At 39.5% G+C, this 19102-nt stretch overlaps 1 protein-coding gene across 2 annotated transcripts; it reads left to right on the forward strand.

The window, feature by feature from the left end:
- The first annotated feature begins 245 nt into the window (after nt 1-245).
- Nucleotides 246-7740, forward strand: LOC114281839 (basic helix-loop-helix (bHLH) DNA-binding superfamily protein). Of its 2 annotated transcripts, XM_028224441.2 has the most exons (8): nt 403-1060; nt 1952-2337; nt 2461-2615; nt 3199-3357; nt 3601-3672; nt 3834-3899; nt 4221-4265; nt 7382-7740. In XM_028224441.2, exons 1-8 carry the CDS (start codon nt 738-740, stop codon nt 7550-7552), a joined length of 1377 nt encoding a protein of 458 aa, XP_028080242.1. In that variant the 5' UTR covers nt 403-737; the 3' UTR covers nt 7553-7740. The 2 variants fall into 2 exon arrangements, with proteins under 2 accessions (XP_028080241.1, XP_028080242.1); XM_028224440.2 differs by having other exon boundaries at nt 246-1060; nt 1952-2615.
- The last annotated feature ends 11362 nt before the right edge of the window (nt 7741-19102 follow it).

Raw genomic sequence — 19102 nt, forward strand, 5'->3', positions numbered from 1 at the left:
ACGGAATGTAGTATCCAAACTACAAGGGCATATCGTATTTTAAGTAAATTTCAGAGAGTATATTTATAATTTATCCAACCAATAAAACTATATATCTTGAAATATTGTTCGTAATTTCACCCAAAATGAAAAAACCGTGATCGAGATTCAACTACACATTGTGAAATCCATTCATAAAATGAAAACATTGATATTTTAAAATAAAAATTCTAAATATAAAAGCATATTGCTCTTGGAGCCTGTCCATTTGAGCCAATGGTAAGGAGTGAGTATATAGGAAAGAGATTATATATTGAGTCCTCTTCAACTAGTCTGTTTGTGGGAGTGTGCCCAACATATTTCTTAACATCTTAAATAATTGTATCTCTACGGGTATGACGGGATTACTCATACTCATTTCTTAACAACTTTCCAAATTAATGATAATCCAAAATACATTGTTCAACAACATTGGCAAAACCTAAAAAAAAACCGTCAATGGCCCCTCCCCCAACTATAATTATTGTCCACAAACCTTAGTGGGAAAAACTCACGTTGCATATTTTATTGTCTGCCCTATAATTGATATAAACCTACAAAGGCACACACACCAACAAGGGATATATGATACATCCTCCTTAAATTCCAACCCCCACTAACGGCAAGAAAGGAAAGGAAAGGAAAAGAAAACAAGAGAAAAGAAAAGAGAAAGAAGAGAGATTCAACTACACTTTGAAGTTTCACCATCCATTACAAATATGCCTGAGGAATGCAACGAAACCTCCATAGCTACCTCTCCGGCGACACTCAATTGGTGGCCGGATCTTCATGTGAGCTCTCTGTCATCATGGAGTAGTAATACTAATACCAACAACAACAATCCATGGCAACCTCAAAACCCTAATTCCAACTCTTCTGGAGAGGAGGATGTATCGATCTCCACATCGTTCACTAACGCCTCCAACCAATCCAGTTTAAGCGTAGACTTGGAATCCTCACGCCATATCGTTGAATCTGCCTCGGCCAATGAATTAATCGGCAAAACAGCCTCTGATAATCAACTTTGGAGCCATGTTCTATTGTGAGTATTCATTATTGCACCATATCTGAAAGTGAAGAAAACTAAATTCATGAAGATAGATTTCATTATTTAACATCTTTTGTGTACTTTTTATGGGTTGAGTGGGAATAGAATCTTTTTTGGAAAAGAAAAGAAAGAAAGGTTGTTCAAATCACTAGGTGCAAATAGAGGGAGGTTTATAGTTTAGCTTTTTCTTTTATTGTTGTTTTAATTTCAAATCATGGAGAATCCATTTTATTTTGTCTTCTATCCTCACAAATTCAGGTGGGAAAGCGACAGTGCGACACCCATCTGAGTGTTTGCTTGATACACATCATTGGATTTATTTCCTAGTAGTTTAAACTTTAAGAATAATTAATTATCTAACATAATACAAGAGCTCTAGTTCTAAAAATTACTAGGTTCAAATCTTATCTCTCTTTGTTATTGTGCAGTCAATTTTGCATTCTCTCGTTTTGTTTATCTATCCACATGCGAGACAGGGTCGCACACAGCTTAAGTATGTCGTTTGATTTCATTTTCAACATTTTCAACATTTTCTTTCTAAAAAGCACACTAAAAATCTAATTTTTTTAAAAAAATAAAAATAAAAAATAAAATAAAATCATTTTGTTTGTTTGTTTGATTGTTTTTAATTAGTTTTTGTGCACAAATATTTTTTAAAAATTGAAAAACATCTTTTTAGTATTTACTTTCACCAAACTAATTTCTAATTTTTTAAAAAATAGTTTTTTGAAAATAAAACCAAACAGAGTTCTCAAAAAAATACCAGCATAAGTGGCATACATATTCATTTTTTGCAATATATAGTTAATGTTTTTTTTTTTCAGAGATATGTTTACTTGTATATTCTTGACCATCACTATAAAAATTTATGAATGAACCTTGCAGAAGTATTGGGACAAGTGGAGAACTGAACAACACTCAAGAGATTGGACACAACAACATATTGTCATCAAAGGGTTTATCAACTGGGATGATGTTTGAGCCTGCTTGTGACTACTTGAAGAAAATGGACAACAGTTGGGAATTCACAAACCCACAATCTGTCATAAACAATTTTGAAAAACATTTTAATGGTTTCAACGAGGGCTTAATTGAAAGTGAAAGGCTAAACAAATTGCCATCAAGCTTGGTAAACAACTGGTCTATTGCACCCCCAGACTCTGAAATCAATAGCAGCATCTATAGGTTCTCAGCACAGCCTGATATTTGTCATAGTAAGCAATCAGTGAGCAATCCGACAACGTTTTCAGGAAGCATAAACAGGAATTCTGGTTCGTATTCGTGTTATGGTCATGAAATGAAAGTTAAGGATGAACATAGAGAGATTGAATATCAATTAGGGCTTTACAATTCAATTTTAGGAGATAGTAACAAGTACTATTATGGATTGCCAGATGTGCCATGCAATGGTACAAGAAGTTTTGGAGATGCTATGTCTTCTAATAGTTTTTTGAGCAAGCCAATTGTGGGTGTTCATGCATCTAAACCAAGTTTAAGATCATTGAGTTTATCTGATTGTAAGAAGCAAGGGATCCAAGCTTCTTCCCATGTAAGCTCTCTCCCCCTCCTGCTTGTTATCCAACCCTCGATCTCAAATCTCATTTTTAAATATTGTTAAATTTTTATCTACCAATTCATCCAAAAGCTTAAACTACTAGAAAAAAAAAAAAAAAAAAATTTATTCTTCACACTCATATTATTCTAAAAGTATGCCAATCCATCTCCTTACCGTATCTATCGATACATTATCTCATTTTTCATTATTTCGCTATTGACACACTACATTATCTCATTTTTCATTATTTCGCTATTGACACACTCCTGTATACATGTTGGAATGAAAATCACTTACGTATCGAATATGGTTCCCAATATGTATCGGTTCATAACATATTTACCGATCATACAATCGATTCACAACCAATACGACCAGCTATAAAGCTCTCTTTTATTACTATTTTTTTTTTATTACTTCTAAAATATCCACTATGACAATACTTGATCCCTAATATGTATCGCTTGATACTCTTGATACTGTTATGTAGTGACTGATATTCTAACCATAGTGCTATATAAAACCATGCATTCTATATTGGAAGTTGATTCGCTGTTTTTCATGTTGGAAATTTCAGCCTACAATATCAACAACAAGCCATACAGTGACAAGAAGCAATGGAAGAGGAGGACAGGGTATTGCGAGTGAAGGAAAGAAGAAAAGATCTGAAGATAATTCAGAGACACCCACAAAGAAGCCTAAGCATGACACTTCTTCTACACTCTCATCTTCAAAGGTATATATACATATATGTTTAATTTCGTTTTCAGAATTTATTTATTTATTTTTAGAAAAAAAGAAAGACTACTTTCGTAAATTTGTTTTTCTGTGGTTTATTTTTGTTAAACTAATTTTTTAAAAATAAAAAAAAAATTATGAAAACAAAACAAACATAACGAAATAATTTTGTATATGACAAAAAATCTCAAACAACATATCACCAAAATTTATTATTAATATATATTTCTTAAATTAATAGATGCAGGTCACAAAAGTCAAGCTTGGAGACAAAATCACAGCCCTTCAACAAATTGTGTCGCCATTTGGAAAGGTTATAAACATAAAAAGCGCTTAGACTTGTCCAATAATACTGTGTTATTTCATTAAGCTTTATTGTTATTATTGCTTATTTTTAATTGTGATATTGATATTCATTAATTTATTAATTAATACTATTTGACATGGGCAATATTCGTTGGATCCGTTTTCCAGACGGATACGGCATCGGTGTTGGGGGAGGCAATTGGATATATAAAGTTCCTACAAGAGCAAGTGCAGGTGAAAGCATCTCTTATTGTCTTCCTTAATCATAAAAAGTTAATATTAAGGCAAATGTAGACCATTATTTATAATAATAATAATAATAATAATAATAATAATAATAGTCACTGAAATGGGTGATAGGAATTATAACCCAATCATGATTATTTAGAATTATATAGGCCAAATTAATACAAAAAACAATTGGGTTAATAAGATCATTAACAATACATATAGAGAATAGGTAAAAATCCTATTAATCCACATTATAAATAAGAAAATAAATAAAAATAATTTGCTCCAAGTCTTCTTATTAATTCATTGCTTCATACTTTGCAGATGCAGCTTTTGAGCAACCCTTACATGAAGTCTAATGTGAACAAGGTAAGACAATGAACTTATTCTTTGGCATTGTCAATCAAATTTCTTGGCGGATAGTTTCAAGTTACTGTTCTGCTTTCAATATAGGAACACATCATAAATCAAATATAAAATACATATAAATAAATAAGATTTTATCAAATGTCCTTGAATGACAGCACCAAACCAAGTCACTCACACAATCTTATGACAGCACCAAACCAAGAATCTGTTGGTGAGGAACCAACAGAGACACAACAACACTACAACAGATCAATCAAAAGTAAAACCTATCGAAGTATTTGGGAATGTGGTGATTCAATTGAGAAAGGCTGAAAATGATCTCCATGCTGTAGATTTATTAACAGAATTAAGACCGCTCATGAATTAACCTCTACCCCAAAGAGAATCCCTTTCCACACATTAGACACCCTCCCAAGAGTCTTAAGATTAGATATCCAACCTCCTCCAACAACTCCATACCTGCTATTTATAACCTGCCTCCATAATGCCTTTTCTTCCACCCCATATCTTCACCACCATTTCATGAGTAAACTGCACTTCATTTCCCTCAAATTCACAATCTCTAATCCTCTTTGCTCCTTGCTAGTTGTGACAAACTTCCACTTAACAAGATGCACTTTCCTTTTTTGTTCAGAGCTCCCCCACAAAAAGACTGTTTGCATTCTATCAATAGTTTTCGCCATACCCTCAGGCAATTTGAATAAAGATAGGTAATAACAAGGGAGATTGGATATGACAGATTTTATCAAGGTTACTCTACCAGCAAAAGAGAGCAACTTTATTTTTCAAAGTGCCAATTTTGACTTTATTTTATCCACCACAGGTTGCCAAGACTTGCTTCTCTTAGTGTTAACCCCAAGAGGTAGCCCTAAATATTTGATTGGTAGTTTTTGTCATTTACAGTTGAGTTTGGTTGCAAAAGCTTGGCCAAGAGCTTTATCGATTCCTATACCACACAACATACTCTTATGAAAATTTATTTTCAAGCCTGAAATAATCTTGAAGCACCTAAGAATTCTTTTAATAGTCACCTACTCTGCCTCCTCAGCATCACAAAAAAGTAAGGTATCATCAGCAAATTGTAAGTGGGTTATTTGAAACTCTGATTGGCCCACTAAAATACCCTTGATTAACCCTATCTCTTTTGCTCGTACCAACAACATATTAAGGCCCTCAGCTACAATATTAAAAAGGAAGGAGGACAGATGATCTCTTTGCCTTAATCCTTTGCTAGGAGAGAATTCATCCGTTGGAGAACCATTTACAAGAATAGAAATTCTGGTTGTGGTCACACACTCTTGCATCCAACTCACCTATAAATCCCCAAAACCAAAATTTGTTAGCAAAGACTACAAATAATTCCAATTAACTGAGTCATAGGCTTTTTCAAAATCCAATTTAAGAATAATCCCCTTCTTTCTGTATTTCTTCCACCAATTCACAACCTCATTAACTATCATGATACCATCAAATATATGATGGCCACCTATGAAGGCAGACTGGACTTCATTAATAATCTGTGGCAACACCAAACTAAGCCTACGTGAGAAAACTTTGGAAAGGATTTTGTAGGCAATATTCAACAAATTAATTGATCTAAAATCAGAGAGACCTGAAGGACTGACCAGCTTAGGGATTAGGGCAATGAAAGAATTATTCAAACCTTTAACCAATTTTCCATTAGAATGGAACTCATGCAAGAATTTGAATACATCATTCTTCAGAATTTTCCAACACTTTTGGACACAACCATGTTGAAACCATCCGGCCCAGGGGCTTTGTTCCCGTGACTTTCCTTTGCCACCCTCCAAATTTCTTCCATGGTAAAATGAGCTTCCAAGACCTCTTGAATCTTAACTGAGCTTAGCCTCTCAAAAGAGCCAACTAATTTTGGTCTACTAACCCAGTCTTCTTCAAAAGCTGTAGAAAAATGCCTCAATACTTCTTGTTTGATCATCACAGGTTCACCATATCTAACTCCATTAATCAACACTAAGTCCAACAAATTTCTACTTTGCCTTTACTTGCAATGATATGAAAGAAGTTAGTGTTCTTATCCCAACTATGTGCCCAATTCAACCTGAATTTTTGGAGTCACATCCAATCATTCCTCTTTCCTAACTTTCACACCAGACTACTAATTTCCTTCTTATTTGTGGTTTCTTGAGTACTAATTGGTCTTAATTTTTCTAATAGATCTATAGCATGGAGATCATTTTTAGCCTTTTTCAATTGATTCACCACATTCCCAAATAGCTGATGGGTTTTACTTTTGATTGATTTGTTGTAGTGTTGTTGTGTCTCTGTTGGTTCCTCACCAACAGATTCTTGGTTTGGTGTTGTCATATGATTGTGTGAGCAACTTAGTGCCAACATAGTTGTGATTGGGCTGTTTCAATATGATGGCTTTTGCATCATTCCCCCTTCCTTTATTATTGTGTTTCTATCTTTGTTGTAAGGTTTTTTTCTCATCAATAAAGTTCTTTTGGTTGATCCAAAAAAAAAAAAGATTTTACAAAGCCATGTTATTTCTAAAAATTTTAGAAATATTTCACTTTAGCTCTTCTGGTTTGACCCATGTGAACATAATCTCATGTTATTTGTAAATAAATACATAATTATTGTGATTTGTGAAATAGAGTGCACTATTAGGTCTGTTAATAGTTTAAACGAAAATACTAAAATATCTTTGTACATAAATAACCTCACGTACAAACTGCAGATATTATTGTCAATTTTTCGAAAAGCAAAATTCACTTTAATTCTCCATGTTGTACTTCATGTGTGGTTTACTACAAGACATTTGAAAATGAGTACATAACTCTTCTATGTCTCAGCATGTGTTTTATACTTGCAATTAACATAGACATAATTCCTAATGGTGCGCTCAACCTACAAAACATAAGGGGGTTAGAAGGATAATTTGTACATAAACCAAACCACAAAGGGATAAAAGTAAAATTTGACCAAAAAAATTTATCCATCCATATATATATACACATTTTGTGTCTAATTTTGTAATCGTTTTTCTGTGTTTGTAGACTTACTCTTAAAGGTTTTTATTTTTTTATTTTTTTTTGTTTTGTTTTGTTTTGTTATGTATGTGTGCATTTCAGATGGAACCATGGGGAGGTTTGGATAGAAATGAGAGAGGAGGAGATGTAAAGGTGGATCTCAAGAGCAGAGGTCTTTGTCTTGTTCCTATCTCATGCACTCCTCAAGTCTGTCGTGACAACACAGGATCAGACTACTGGACACCTACATATAGAGGGTGTTTGTATAGATAAAAGACAAGTTTCTTTCATAGTAATTTCTTCATAGCTTTTTTCTTGCACAGGGGGTCAAAGACTCAAAAACAATAACTTGCAAAAGGAAAAAAGCTTATGGTCATATATATATGGTAAATTATATGAGTGATTCCTATAGTTTTGCTTATGTAATTTTAAAAGTTTTATATTGTATTAATTTGATCTAATTGATAATTGTGTTTAAAAAATAAAATAAAAAAGTTTATCAATCAAACGCAAAATTAATAATGGCGGGGGAGGTGGTGGTGGTGCTTATATAGAGAAGATGAATGTGAAAGAGATGAGAAGTGAATGGTCAAAAAGTACTTGACACCCCAATTTAATGAAACTTTTTTATTACAATTAAGTTCCTATTTAAAATGATCAAAAAGTACTTGTTATTGGAAAAAATGTAGATCAAAGTGTTTTGTACACCCCATTTATCATTAACCCAATATTTCTTTTATTTCTCGTCTCTTCTTACTCTCTTCGCTTTGGATTTTTATACCTAACCTTATTTGCTTGAATCCATCATTCTTACATTCTATTTCATATTGAAATCAACAATAGACAATAAAAATATGTTTTCAAGCAGTTTTCTATAGATAAAGTACGTTTTTATTTGATATTTATCATTTTTCGTTGTTTCGTTTATAGAATTGATTAGAAAATTTAGTATTGAACAAATTACATTTATTCAGAAACTCATTTCTAAACAAAATTCATATATTCGACAATGTGTTTCCAATTGGTCATTATTCAGTATTTAATATTCGAACAAATTGTCTATGTTTGGCTTCTTTTTTTTTTCGAACATTTAATTTTCTAACTTCTTCACACTTCAATTATGAACAAAAAAAAAAAAAAACTATGTTTGGCACTGAGTATTCAAAGAAATTTCACATGTTCTGAATTAAGTATCCGGATATATATAATTTGTTTAGCACTGAGTATTCGGATATATATAATTTCACATGTTCCTTTTCCCTTTCCCTTTCCAAATCTCTCCACAAATCCCCTAACCAAACATAGTGTTAGGGAGGAGGTATGAACAGACTTAGAGAGGAAACACTAAACTCAACTAATGAAATTGCCAACCATCTTAGACTATCATCTCCAGTTGATAGACCAACAGTATTCTGATTTAACAAGACAACCAATCTGTCAAATTCACCTTACGCCCACCCCAGTAATATTCTTCTAAACATGAAATTCCAATTGGCTAAATTCTCCTTCCTCTCAACCAACATTCTCAGGGAAATTTCATTTCTATTGATAAAATGAAAAGCCTAGGAGATTCATTTTTAATACACAGATCACCCAATCAGTAATCACTCCAAAAATGGATTCTACTCCCATTCTCCACAACAACCTAAGTATTCTTCAAGAAAATATTCAAAAGCTAAGAATCTAATTGACCAATCTTAAGAATCCTACCCTAAATTTTTGAGCAGTAGAAACATGTCAATAAAGAGGAGGGAAAAAGCAGAAAGCATTATAGCGAAACGTCCTAATGCCAACTATATTGACACTAAGAGCTCACCAAATCATGTTCTAGCTCAAGCCCATGGAGTTGGTAAGACAAACTCGAAAAACATAGACAAAGAAGCACCAATAGAACTTAGAACACTCCCACTACCAATACAACTTAGAACATCCTATTGCAAACTACAATCAAGAACTAAACAACAAACCTAATTTGTTGAACATTAGAAATAATCTCCTGCACTGTGTACCAGCAATTCTTACAGTGAGCTTTAACCCAAAAAGCAATTCTAGTCTTGATTAATTCACAAAAATTCTGTATTCAAATAAATAAATAAATAAATAATTCTCCAAATGTATTTGTTTCCTAGTGAACACCACCTCATTCCTAAGTTTCCATAATAACCACATAACTGCAAATGGCATAGCCCTTCAAATTGTGTTCGCAAAATTTCTCTAGTAAAAACCCCTCCACCAGTTTAGAAGACCCTTCAAATTTTCAGGAATCACCCATTTTAGTCCCCACCAATGCATCAGGTTTGACCACACTTTCCAAGAAAAGGGACACCATAGAAGTAGATAAGCTATTGATTACCTCATTATTACAGAACATACAGAAAACAGAGACACTTGGCCCCAACACTCTAATTCTTTGGAGGGAAGAAGATGTCTTTAATCTCCTCTTTTAAGCCAACCAACTAAGAAACTGCACTTTCGGGGGAGATATGCATTGTTCCATAGAAGCTTAGTGATCATAATGCCGTATTTGGTTAGGGGATTTGAGAAAAAAATTGGAAAGGAAAATGGAAAAGGTAGGTGAAATGTGAATAAAATATACCTACATTTTACCTAAAATTTACACACTTTTTCCCTTTCCCTTTTTCTTTCTCTTTCCAAATCCCTCCTCAAATCCCTAACCAAACATAACGTAAGGAGGAGGTCGAAACAGACTAAGAAAGGAAACACTAAACTCACCTAATGAAATAGCCAACCATCGTAGACAATCATTTCCATTTGATAAACCAACCATATTTTGATTTAACTGGACAACCAATCCATCTAATTCATCTGAATCCTACCCCAGTAATATTCTTCTAAACATGAAATTCCAATTGGCCAAATTCTTCTTTGTCTCAACCAACATTCTCAGTGAAATTTTCGTTTCTGTTGATAAAATAAAAAGCCTTGGAAATTCATTTTTAATACACAGATCACCCAATCAGTAATCACTCCAAAAATGTATTCTATTCCCATTCTCCACAACAACTTAAGTACTCTTTAGGAAAATATTCAAAAGCTGAGAATTTGATTGATCATTCCTAAGAATCTTATCCTAAATTTTGGAGCAGTAGCCACTTGTCAATAAAGAGAAGGGCAAAAGCAGAAAGCATCTGTAGACACCCCATTTTTGACTGACCTTAAGACTCAGACATCACCGATTGAGCGCTCGGTGACGTTGCATATCGTGCTCGTTCAGAAGTCTTAGAGTCGCGGCCGTGAGCCCTGCCTCCGGATTTCTGAACCCTCTTCTGTGCCTTGCCTCGGTTTGTGAACCAGAGTCGATTTTCTCTGTTTCTTTACCGAAGGGAGGGAGAGGTCTCGTAGACCATCTCTCAGTGGCCGTAGGCTACGTTTTGTGGTCGTAGGCCATTTTGCCCGTTTGGAGTCCGGTTTCTGGTTTTTCGGAGCCGTTGGCCGTGTGCCTCGGTTCGGGACCGCTTAACCACCTCCATTTGCTTTGATTTTTGGCATACTTCTTATTTGCTGCCTTTTGAGGGACACTGAGGTCTGAGAGACCCACTTCGTGGTCGAATACCACTTTCGGTGCTTAATAGGCAGTTTTCGGAGCCCCGAACTGCGCATTCTGGCCCCCGAACATTCGTTTTGCATCGGTTTTCGTTCATTTTTGGCCGGTACCTCTGTTTCATCACCAGGAAGGCCGTAGAAGGGTGGGAGGCCAGCAATTGTTTCAGCAACCAGTTATATTCCTCCGATGCCCTCCGACGCCCTCCGACGCCGGTTTTTTCTCACTTCCGAGCCAATGTTGAACAACCTTGGGCCATTTTCTTGAACTTTCAACCACATATTTGTGTTGTACACACATGGGAGGACACCAAAAGTTGCTGGCCGGCCAGTAATTCCATCTGACCCTTTTGAACCCTTCCTTAAAATGGCTTGTTCTCTCTCCTGTTTTACAGTTGACAATTTTGAACCACAGGGTTGTGTTGAGGGCACCTGGGAGGACACCTATCTGTGGTGGCCGGCCAGAAATTTCACTTGACCTTTTTGACCCTTGGCCGCCCGGCCATGGGAGGTGGCCGGCCGGCCACCTGCAGCTCTAAAAATTGGCCGGCCTCTCTCCTCAGGGGGAGTACTTTACAGCTGTATAGCTTTTTTCCCCCAAATATATCTATATCCGGGGGACAGCTTTTGGGGGAAAAGATGGTCCTTTTTCCCCCACCTTTTGCTCTCCATTTCTCTCTCTCCTTGGTCCATATAACCAGCCTCCAGCTTTGGTCCAAGGGTTGGGAAATTTTTTGCTTCAAGACTTGCATCCAAATCTCCCTCTATCTCTCTCTTTCAAGCAAAAACATCCAAGTTCTACCCCTTTTTCTTCATCACCACCTAGCATCACCACTACTACTCCATTTCCAGGAGCTTGGGGAGCTTTCCAGCAGTGTAGACACCCCATTTTTGACCGACCTTAAGACTCAGACATCACCGATTGAGCGCTCGGTGACGTTGCATATCGTGCTCGTTCAGAAGTTTCAGAGTCGCGGCCGTGAGCCCCACCTCCGGACTTCCGAACCCTCTTCTTTGCCTTGACTCGGTTTGCGAACCAGACTTGGTTTTCTCTGTTTCTTTCCCTGAGGGGAGGGAGAGGTCCTGTAGATCATCTCTCAGTGGCCGTGGGCTACATTTTGTGGCCGTAGGCCATTTTGCCCATTTCGGAGCCCGGTTTCCGGTTTTTCGGGACCGTTGGCCGTGTGCCTCGGTTCGGGACCGCCTAACCATCTCCGTTTGCCCCGGTTTTTGGCATACTTCCTTTTTACTCCCTTTTGAGGGACACTGGGGTCTGAGAAACCCACTTCGTGGCCGAATGCCATTTTCTGTGCTTAACAGCCCATTTTCGGGACCCCGAACTGTGCGTTTTGGTCCCCGAACATTCGTTTTGCGTCGGTTTTTGTTTATTTTTGGCAGGTACCTCTGTTTCATCACCGGGAAGGTCACTGGAGGGTGGGAGGCCAGCAATTATCTTAGCAACCAGTTATATTCCATTTTCGCCATCCGACGCCCGTTTTTCTCACTTCCGAGCCAATGTTGAACACCTTGGGCCCACTTTCTTCAACCGCAAACCACATATTTGTGATGTACACACTTGGAAGGACCCTAAAAGTTGGTGGCCGGCCATTAATTCCATTTGACCCTTTTGACCCCCCCTTGGAAGTGGCTTGTTGTCCCTCCTGTTTTACAGTTGCCAATTTTGAACCATAGGGTTGTGATGAGGGGACCTGGGAGGACACCTTTTTGTGGTGGCCGGCCAGAAAATCAACTTGACCTTTTTGACCCCTAGCGGGCCGGCTAGGGGAGGTGGCCGGCCGGCCACCTGCAGCTCCAAAATCTGGCCGGCCATGTTCCTTGCAATACACACTTTACAGCTGTATAGCTGTATCCCCCAGAAAATATCTCAATCCGGGGGATATTTTTTGGGGGAAAACTTGCCTCCTTTTCCCCCACCTTTACTCCCCCTTTTTGGTCCATGTAACCAGCAGGCAACATTGAAGAAAGGGGTTAGAAAAATTGGTCTTCAAGCCTTGATACACAAATCTCCCTCCATCCCTCTTATTTCCTTGAAAAACCTCGAAGTCCTACACCACCATTTCTTCTACACCACCACCCCCCACCCTTCCATCCTCCATTCCAGAAGTTTGAAGGTGTTCTCCAAGGCCTAAGGGTGCTACAAACTCAAGCCAAGAGTTGCTAAAGACTGGTCTTCAAGGGTGAGTTTCATTTCCCCTTTTCTTGGTCCGTTTCTTGTTTCATTTATAGGCCATGCATGCTTGCTGTTTTGAGCTCCGGCCATAACTGGAAGTAGTGTTATTTTGAGCTCTATTTCATGTTTCATTAAGGACTTTTGTCATTTGAGGTCCATATATTGCACTTGCTTCAATATCCTTCTTGAATGTCATTTTCTTGCATGATATTTTTAGCTTGTGTGTGATCTGTTTTGGAGCATGATGTAAACTGAAAGTAGGCTTATTTTGAGCCCCTCTTCAACATTGAAGAAGGGCTCATCACTGTTTGGGACCTCCATGTGCCACTTCATGTTATATCTCTCTTTTGGTCCCCATTTTTGCATGACTTGGCAGCCCCTTGTGCTTCGGTTTTTGGCCATTTTACAGAACTGGAAATAGTCTTATTTTGGCCCATTCTTCTTGTTTCATTAAGGGCCTTTCAGGGTTTGAGGCCTCTTTTATACACTTCATGTTATATCTCTCTTTTGGTCCCTTTTTTTGCATGACTTGGCAGCCCCTTGTTCTTCCGTTTTTGGCCATTTTACAGAACTGGAAACAGTCGTATTTTGGTCCATTCTTCATGTTTCATTAAGGGTCTTTCATGGTTTGAGGCATCTTTTATACACTTCATGTTATATCTCTCTTTTGGACCTCATTTTGCATAGCATTTTTGACATATTAGCATACTGTTTTGGGTCCGGCCATAAACTGTAAAATGCCTTATTTTTAGTCCCTCATCAGTGTTGTAGAAGAGTCTTTTTCTGTTTGGGCTTTGTATCTACCACTTGCTTCTTTGTCTACCTTTTGGCCCATTTCTTGCATGAGAGTTTAGCCATATCTGTGCTGGTTTTTGTGGCTTTCCATAAACTGTAAAAGATCATGTTTTGGGTCTCTCTTCAACTTTGTTGAATGGCCCTAACCTGTTTGAGGCCAGCAGCTGTGAGTTGTTTCTTAATCTCATATTTAGGGCCATTTTTGCATGCTAGTTTTGCCCTATTTCTGTTAGCTGTTTGGCCATGCTTTGTACTGGTAAAATGCTAATTTTGGGACTGCCTTGCTACTGTCTATTCATTGCATGTCCATATTGTGCATGTTTGGTATAGTTATAGGCCATTTCGGGTGCCAAAATTCATATTTCGGGACTATTCCATGCATCGGGTGTATTTTCGTCTCATTTCGGGGCTGTTTTCTCCCACATTTCAGTGCTGAAATTCCATTAGCATGTTTGCATATCATTTTCCATGTCATTTGCATTGCGTATGCCATCGCCTCGGTTTGTGTGCCCGTGTGCACGCATTTCGAGGCGTCTCATTTTCATGACATTGCGCATACTAGGTTGTATCTTAGGCCGCATCCAGGGATTTCCTCGGTTTGCGTGCCCGTGTGCACGCATTTCGAGGCACCTCATTTTCATGACATTGTGTATGTTAGGATTGTATCTTAGTTGCATTTCATGCATGTCATGCATATTGCATCGTGTTCGGGATAGGAGTTAGTCCGGGCATGGGAAACGAGTTGCATTTTGTACTCCGAGTGACGGAATGTATCTCAATTCCCCAGTCACCGAAACTCCGGATCATCCATGATGGAGTTAGGTCTCGTTGTGTTTTCATGTGCATTCATTTCATATTAAATTGTGCAATTCGACTCCTCGGCCATCATGCCTCGAGATGCGTGATTGGTGGCATGAGGATCGAGGCATGCATATATCTGTGAAAATACATTGCTATGCCCTTTTCCTGCTCTCTGTTGCAGCAAAATGAAGAATCATCAACTTTTTAGAGTTTGGCACGCTTTCCAAGAATAACTGCTAAATAGAGGCTAATTGGGGCATCCCGGTGGATTTCCGCGCAAGGCAGCCCAGACATACATCATTCATCAGAAGCAAGGCAGTCCCTGGCTTGCATGCCAGTTTTACAGTTTTCTTAGTTAATTTGTTAATTAATTAGGAATTTGTATATTATTTGGACTGTAATATTTGGACTGTAATATTCTTTTATTCGGGACTGTATTATTTATTCGGATCCTCCGAGCGAGGGCACAACTGTAATAGGTGTGCGTGTGTGTGTTGTATGTCTTCCAACCCCACGTCTTTCTCCCTTTTATTTATCCGCTTATGATGGTTAGATTAGGGCATATTTCAATTAGCATACAGTATGACAGTATGTTTGCATCATTCATTTGTTTTGAACGCACCGGGCTCGGCGCACCATACTAACTGCATTGTACTTTCAATTCCAAATTGAATACATGATAGCTGTAGCATTCCATATGCCATGTTTAGAATAGCCGAGCCTGCTATAGTTGCATTTTTGCATGTGTTGCATTAGGCATTTCTGTATACTTAGGATTCATGCATGATTTCTAATGAGTTTCTGTTTTGGCTTGGAGTACTCGGTGAGTTTTATGCTTTAGCATCCTTGCATGCGTGTGAGTGACTGCCATGAATAGCATGCTCACCATGAGGCTAATTGCTTATGTGATATAACTGCCTGAATGCCTGTGGGTGAAGGTTGGGTTACTTGGATTGGAATAAATCATCAACTGTTTGTTTTAAGCTCACTAGATAGTGGCAAAACCTTCTTTTCTAAGCCCACCTGCATTTTAAGCCTACCTGCGGGTAGCATCATCAAACCATCTTTCAAAAACAAACATGAAATGTTTTGTTCCAATTTAGGCGACTCAGTCTATACTTGTATGTTGTGCGCATTACATAGTAACCTAGGCTAATAACCGGAATAAGAACATACAATGTTTTCAAAAATAGATATCATGGTTAGTAGAGGCCGGTTTTTGACCGGGCGAGCGGGGGTGCTCACGAAGTGACCTTCCACAATCGTACCCAAGTTCCCGAGCCGAGGCAACTTTGGTGATGACGGACACGTGGCCTTTGGCACCGAGTCAGGGTTTCCTAAATTTCCCAAAATAAAATATTTAGGTGGCGACTCTGTATCTGGCAAAGCAGTCCATGTTTGGCACTTCTTTCAAAATCTGTTTTCTCAAAACGATTTGTCGGATTTGGACTCTTTGGTTCGAGATTTAGAACCGTGACATCGAATCGAGTCCAAGCTGTAGCGAGGTCCCCCGCGGGCTTGTCTACAGTTTCTGGCGACTCTGCTGGGGATTTAGAGAACTTGACTCGAACTCATGATATCTATTTTTGACTACACTTGTGTGTTTCTTTGCATTGCATTTGCATTGGTGCGCCTAGGACACCGTGTTTGCCATCTGCTATTCCTGAATGGTTTGCCGGAGGCTTGTCTTGTCAAGGCATGACCATAAGGCTGACCGGTTGTGGGCTCTGCCAGTATGGGAACACAAACCCCGGTTTTACAGGGGCACCCTCTTTGACCATTCGACCTAGTGCATATTCGGATCCATAGTGACCATTCCAAACTAGGACAGGTTGTTTACCCGTTTATAAGTTGTTTGAAACCGCTGCGTACGTAATGAACCCCTAGCTCCTACAAAATAGGACAGGGAAACCCTATCCCAACATAGGGGTGTTTTGGCTCTCACTTATCTGTTATGTGCTTTAGAGTGCGTCTCTACAGGAATGCATGTATTAGTATATGAGTTTGGGCATCAGGCCTGCGGGCATCAGTTCAGTATTGTGGGTATCAGGCCTGCGGGCATCAGTTCAATATTGTGGGTATCAGGCCTGCGGGCATCAGCCAGTATTTGAGAATCAGTCATCTGCGGGTATCAGATTCAGTTTTGGGGGACAGTAATACAGGGATAATAATCAGTGTTTGAGGACAGTGTGTATTCAGCTTATCAACTGTGTGTTGTTATGCCCGACTGTGTGTCATGCATTTACTTTACGCTGTTATGCTGTCCATTTATCTGTTTATTTATTTCCTTATTGCTTTATTTATCTTTTGTCTAGGGGCAGTTCTAGCACAATTGCTTCAAACCCAGCAGATACCCCCCAAGCACTTTGGACACGAGGTCGCCGACTCAATCGATTTGAGGATCTAATTGATGGACAGCCAGTGTTCCATTCTCTACCCCCTGTTGTCAAAAGAAGGCAGAGAAAGCGCGGTGTATCTGAACAGAGATCACCAGAACAGTGGTTTTCCCCATCAGCGCACAGTCGGATTGAGATCCCCATTGTCGCTATAGAGATAGATCTGCCAGTAGTTCAGATAGATCAAAACAATATGGCAGCACCAACAGGAGTTGAGGAGATGATGCGCCAAATGCAAGAAACCATGCGGGCCATGCAGCAGGATGCCGTTCGCCGAGATGAACTCGCCAAGCAACAGGCCGAGATCATGACCCAGCAGGCTGAGCTGATTACCAGACTGCAACAACAGAATGCAGCATCTGCTTCACACCAAGTGCCTCCTCCGGCAGGGGCTCCATTACCTGAGCAGACACCTGTTGTTCAGAACGCTCCTCCAAACACCCAGAATACTGTGCCAACTATCCAGAACCTACAAGAGGACACGAACCTCCCAACGGGGCCAGCTCCGCCCCCGCTTCCGCCACAACTGTCCAAGGCCAATACACCCAATCATCCGGACTCCCCCTTTGAGTTTGAGATTGACCACACAGCTCTAAAATTGAGCAAACTTGAGAAGCTCTTCAAGAAATCCCAAGGGGTAAAAGCCATTCCGGACATTGGGGATGGATATACCGATGTAGCCGTGACATTGCCCAACAGGTTCAAAATGCCGCAAATCGACCGCTTTGACGGGTCCGGGGACCCCATGGTCCATCTTCGGCTATTTTCAGACATTCTGAGGCCAATGGGCCTAACTAGACCTCAGAAGCTCTCACTTTTTGGCCGGACTCTGTCGGGTGTGGCCGCCCACTGGTACGCAAAGCTAGAGGATGAGGTCAAAAGAAATTGGGATGAAATGGCCGAGGCCTTTGTCGCACAATACTCATATAACACCCAGATCGAGATTACTACTCGTGATCTCGAGACGACAAGGCAGGAGCCCAAGGAAGCCTTTTCTGATTTTGTAAACCGGTGGAGGGCAAAGGCTTTGATGATAACCTTGAGGCCCACCGATAAAGATCAAATCCGGATGATTGTGCGCAATCTCCAACCAAAGCTGATGCAAAGAATGATTGTAATTCCCTTCCCCACCTTCGCAGATTTACACGAGATGGGGGTGCAAATTGAGGATGCCATGAAACAAGGTCTGATAGACCAAGACCGGGAGCAACCCGGAGAACATTCAACCGAAACAACAATGCGGGCCCGAGTGGCGCCGCGACTACAAGAGGTACAGAGGTGAGCATGGTCACCACCATTCCCTCTCCCCTTCCAAGGCCCATGGCGGCCACACCTTTCTCCGGCGCGTCCGGAAGCAACACACAAACCACCAGATTCCAACCTCGGGGCCAAAGAACCTTCACCCCACTATACATGCCCCTGACCAAGGCTTTAGGGGTATTGATCAGAAAGAAGCATTTGAAACCTCTGGAGCCAAAGCCACTACCGAATCCACTCCCTCCCTCTCATGACCCATCAAAGTACTGCGCGTATCACCAACAACACGGTCACGACATCGACCGTTGTTTCAGATTGCGTCATGAGATCCAGGATCTTATTGACAAACAGGTGATCGCGCCTCCCGACAAACCCAATGTCACAACCAATCCTCTCCCACCACAAAACCAAGCTCCCCCTCCCAACAGAATCAATTTCATCCAAACTGGGGTCGCATCTTACGATCCTAGTATCTATATCACCCCATCCCACCTACCCAAGCCGGAGATGTTCCTCCCCGATTGCACCGACTTCTTGTGCATGGTGGACATCTCCAAAGCCCAACCAGAGCCGATGGTGGTGACCGTTGAAGATGGGGCAGGGCAGATTTCGGGAGAGAATGAGATTGTTGAATCTGGGGCTGAACAGAATTTTGCTGGGGGAGCCTATAATCCGAGTGAGTACATCCTATCAACAAGCCAGATTGGGTTGGGCATAGAATTGCTAGAGATGGGAGAACTATGTGTAATCCAGGGAGATGGATTCAGACAAGGGGCAGATGATCTGACAGCTATAGAGGAGGACTTCGCCGACCTGCAATTT

This window comes from Camellia sinensis, chromosome 11 (assembly GCF_055761805.1).
Source record: "Camellia sinensis isolate YWXY chromosome 11, ASM5576180v1, whole genome shotgun sequence".
Lineage (NCBI taxonomy): Eukaryota > Viridiplantae > Streptophyta > Magnoliopsida > Ericales > Theaceae > Camellia > Camellia sinensis.

Coding starts and splice junctions, on each gene's coding strand:
- LOC114281839 (XM_028224440.2), top strand. CDS start 738: ATGCCTGAGGAATGCAACGAAACCTCCATAGCTACCTCTCCGGCGACA. Junction 3,673..3,833: donor TTGTGTCGCCATTTGGAAAG/GTTATAAACATA, acceptor TCCGTTTTCCAG/ACGGATACGGCATCGGTGTT. Junction 3,900..4,220: donor TCCTACAAGAGCAAGTGCAG/GTGAAAGCATCT, acceptor CATACTTTGCAG/ATGCAGCTTTTGAGCAACCC.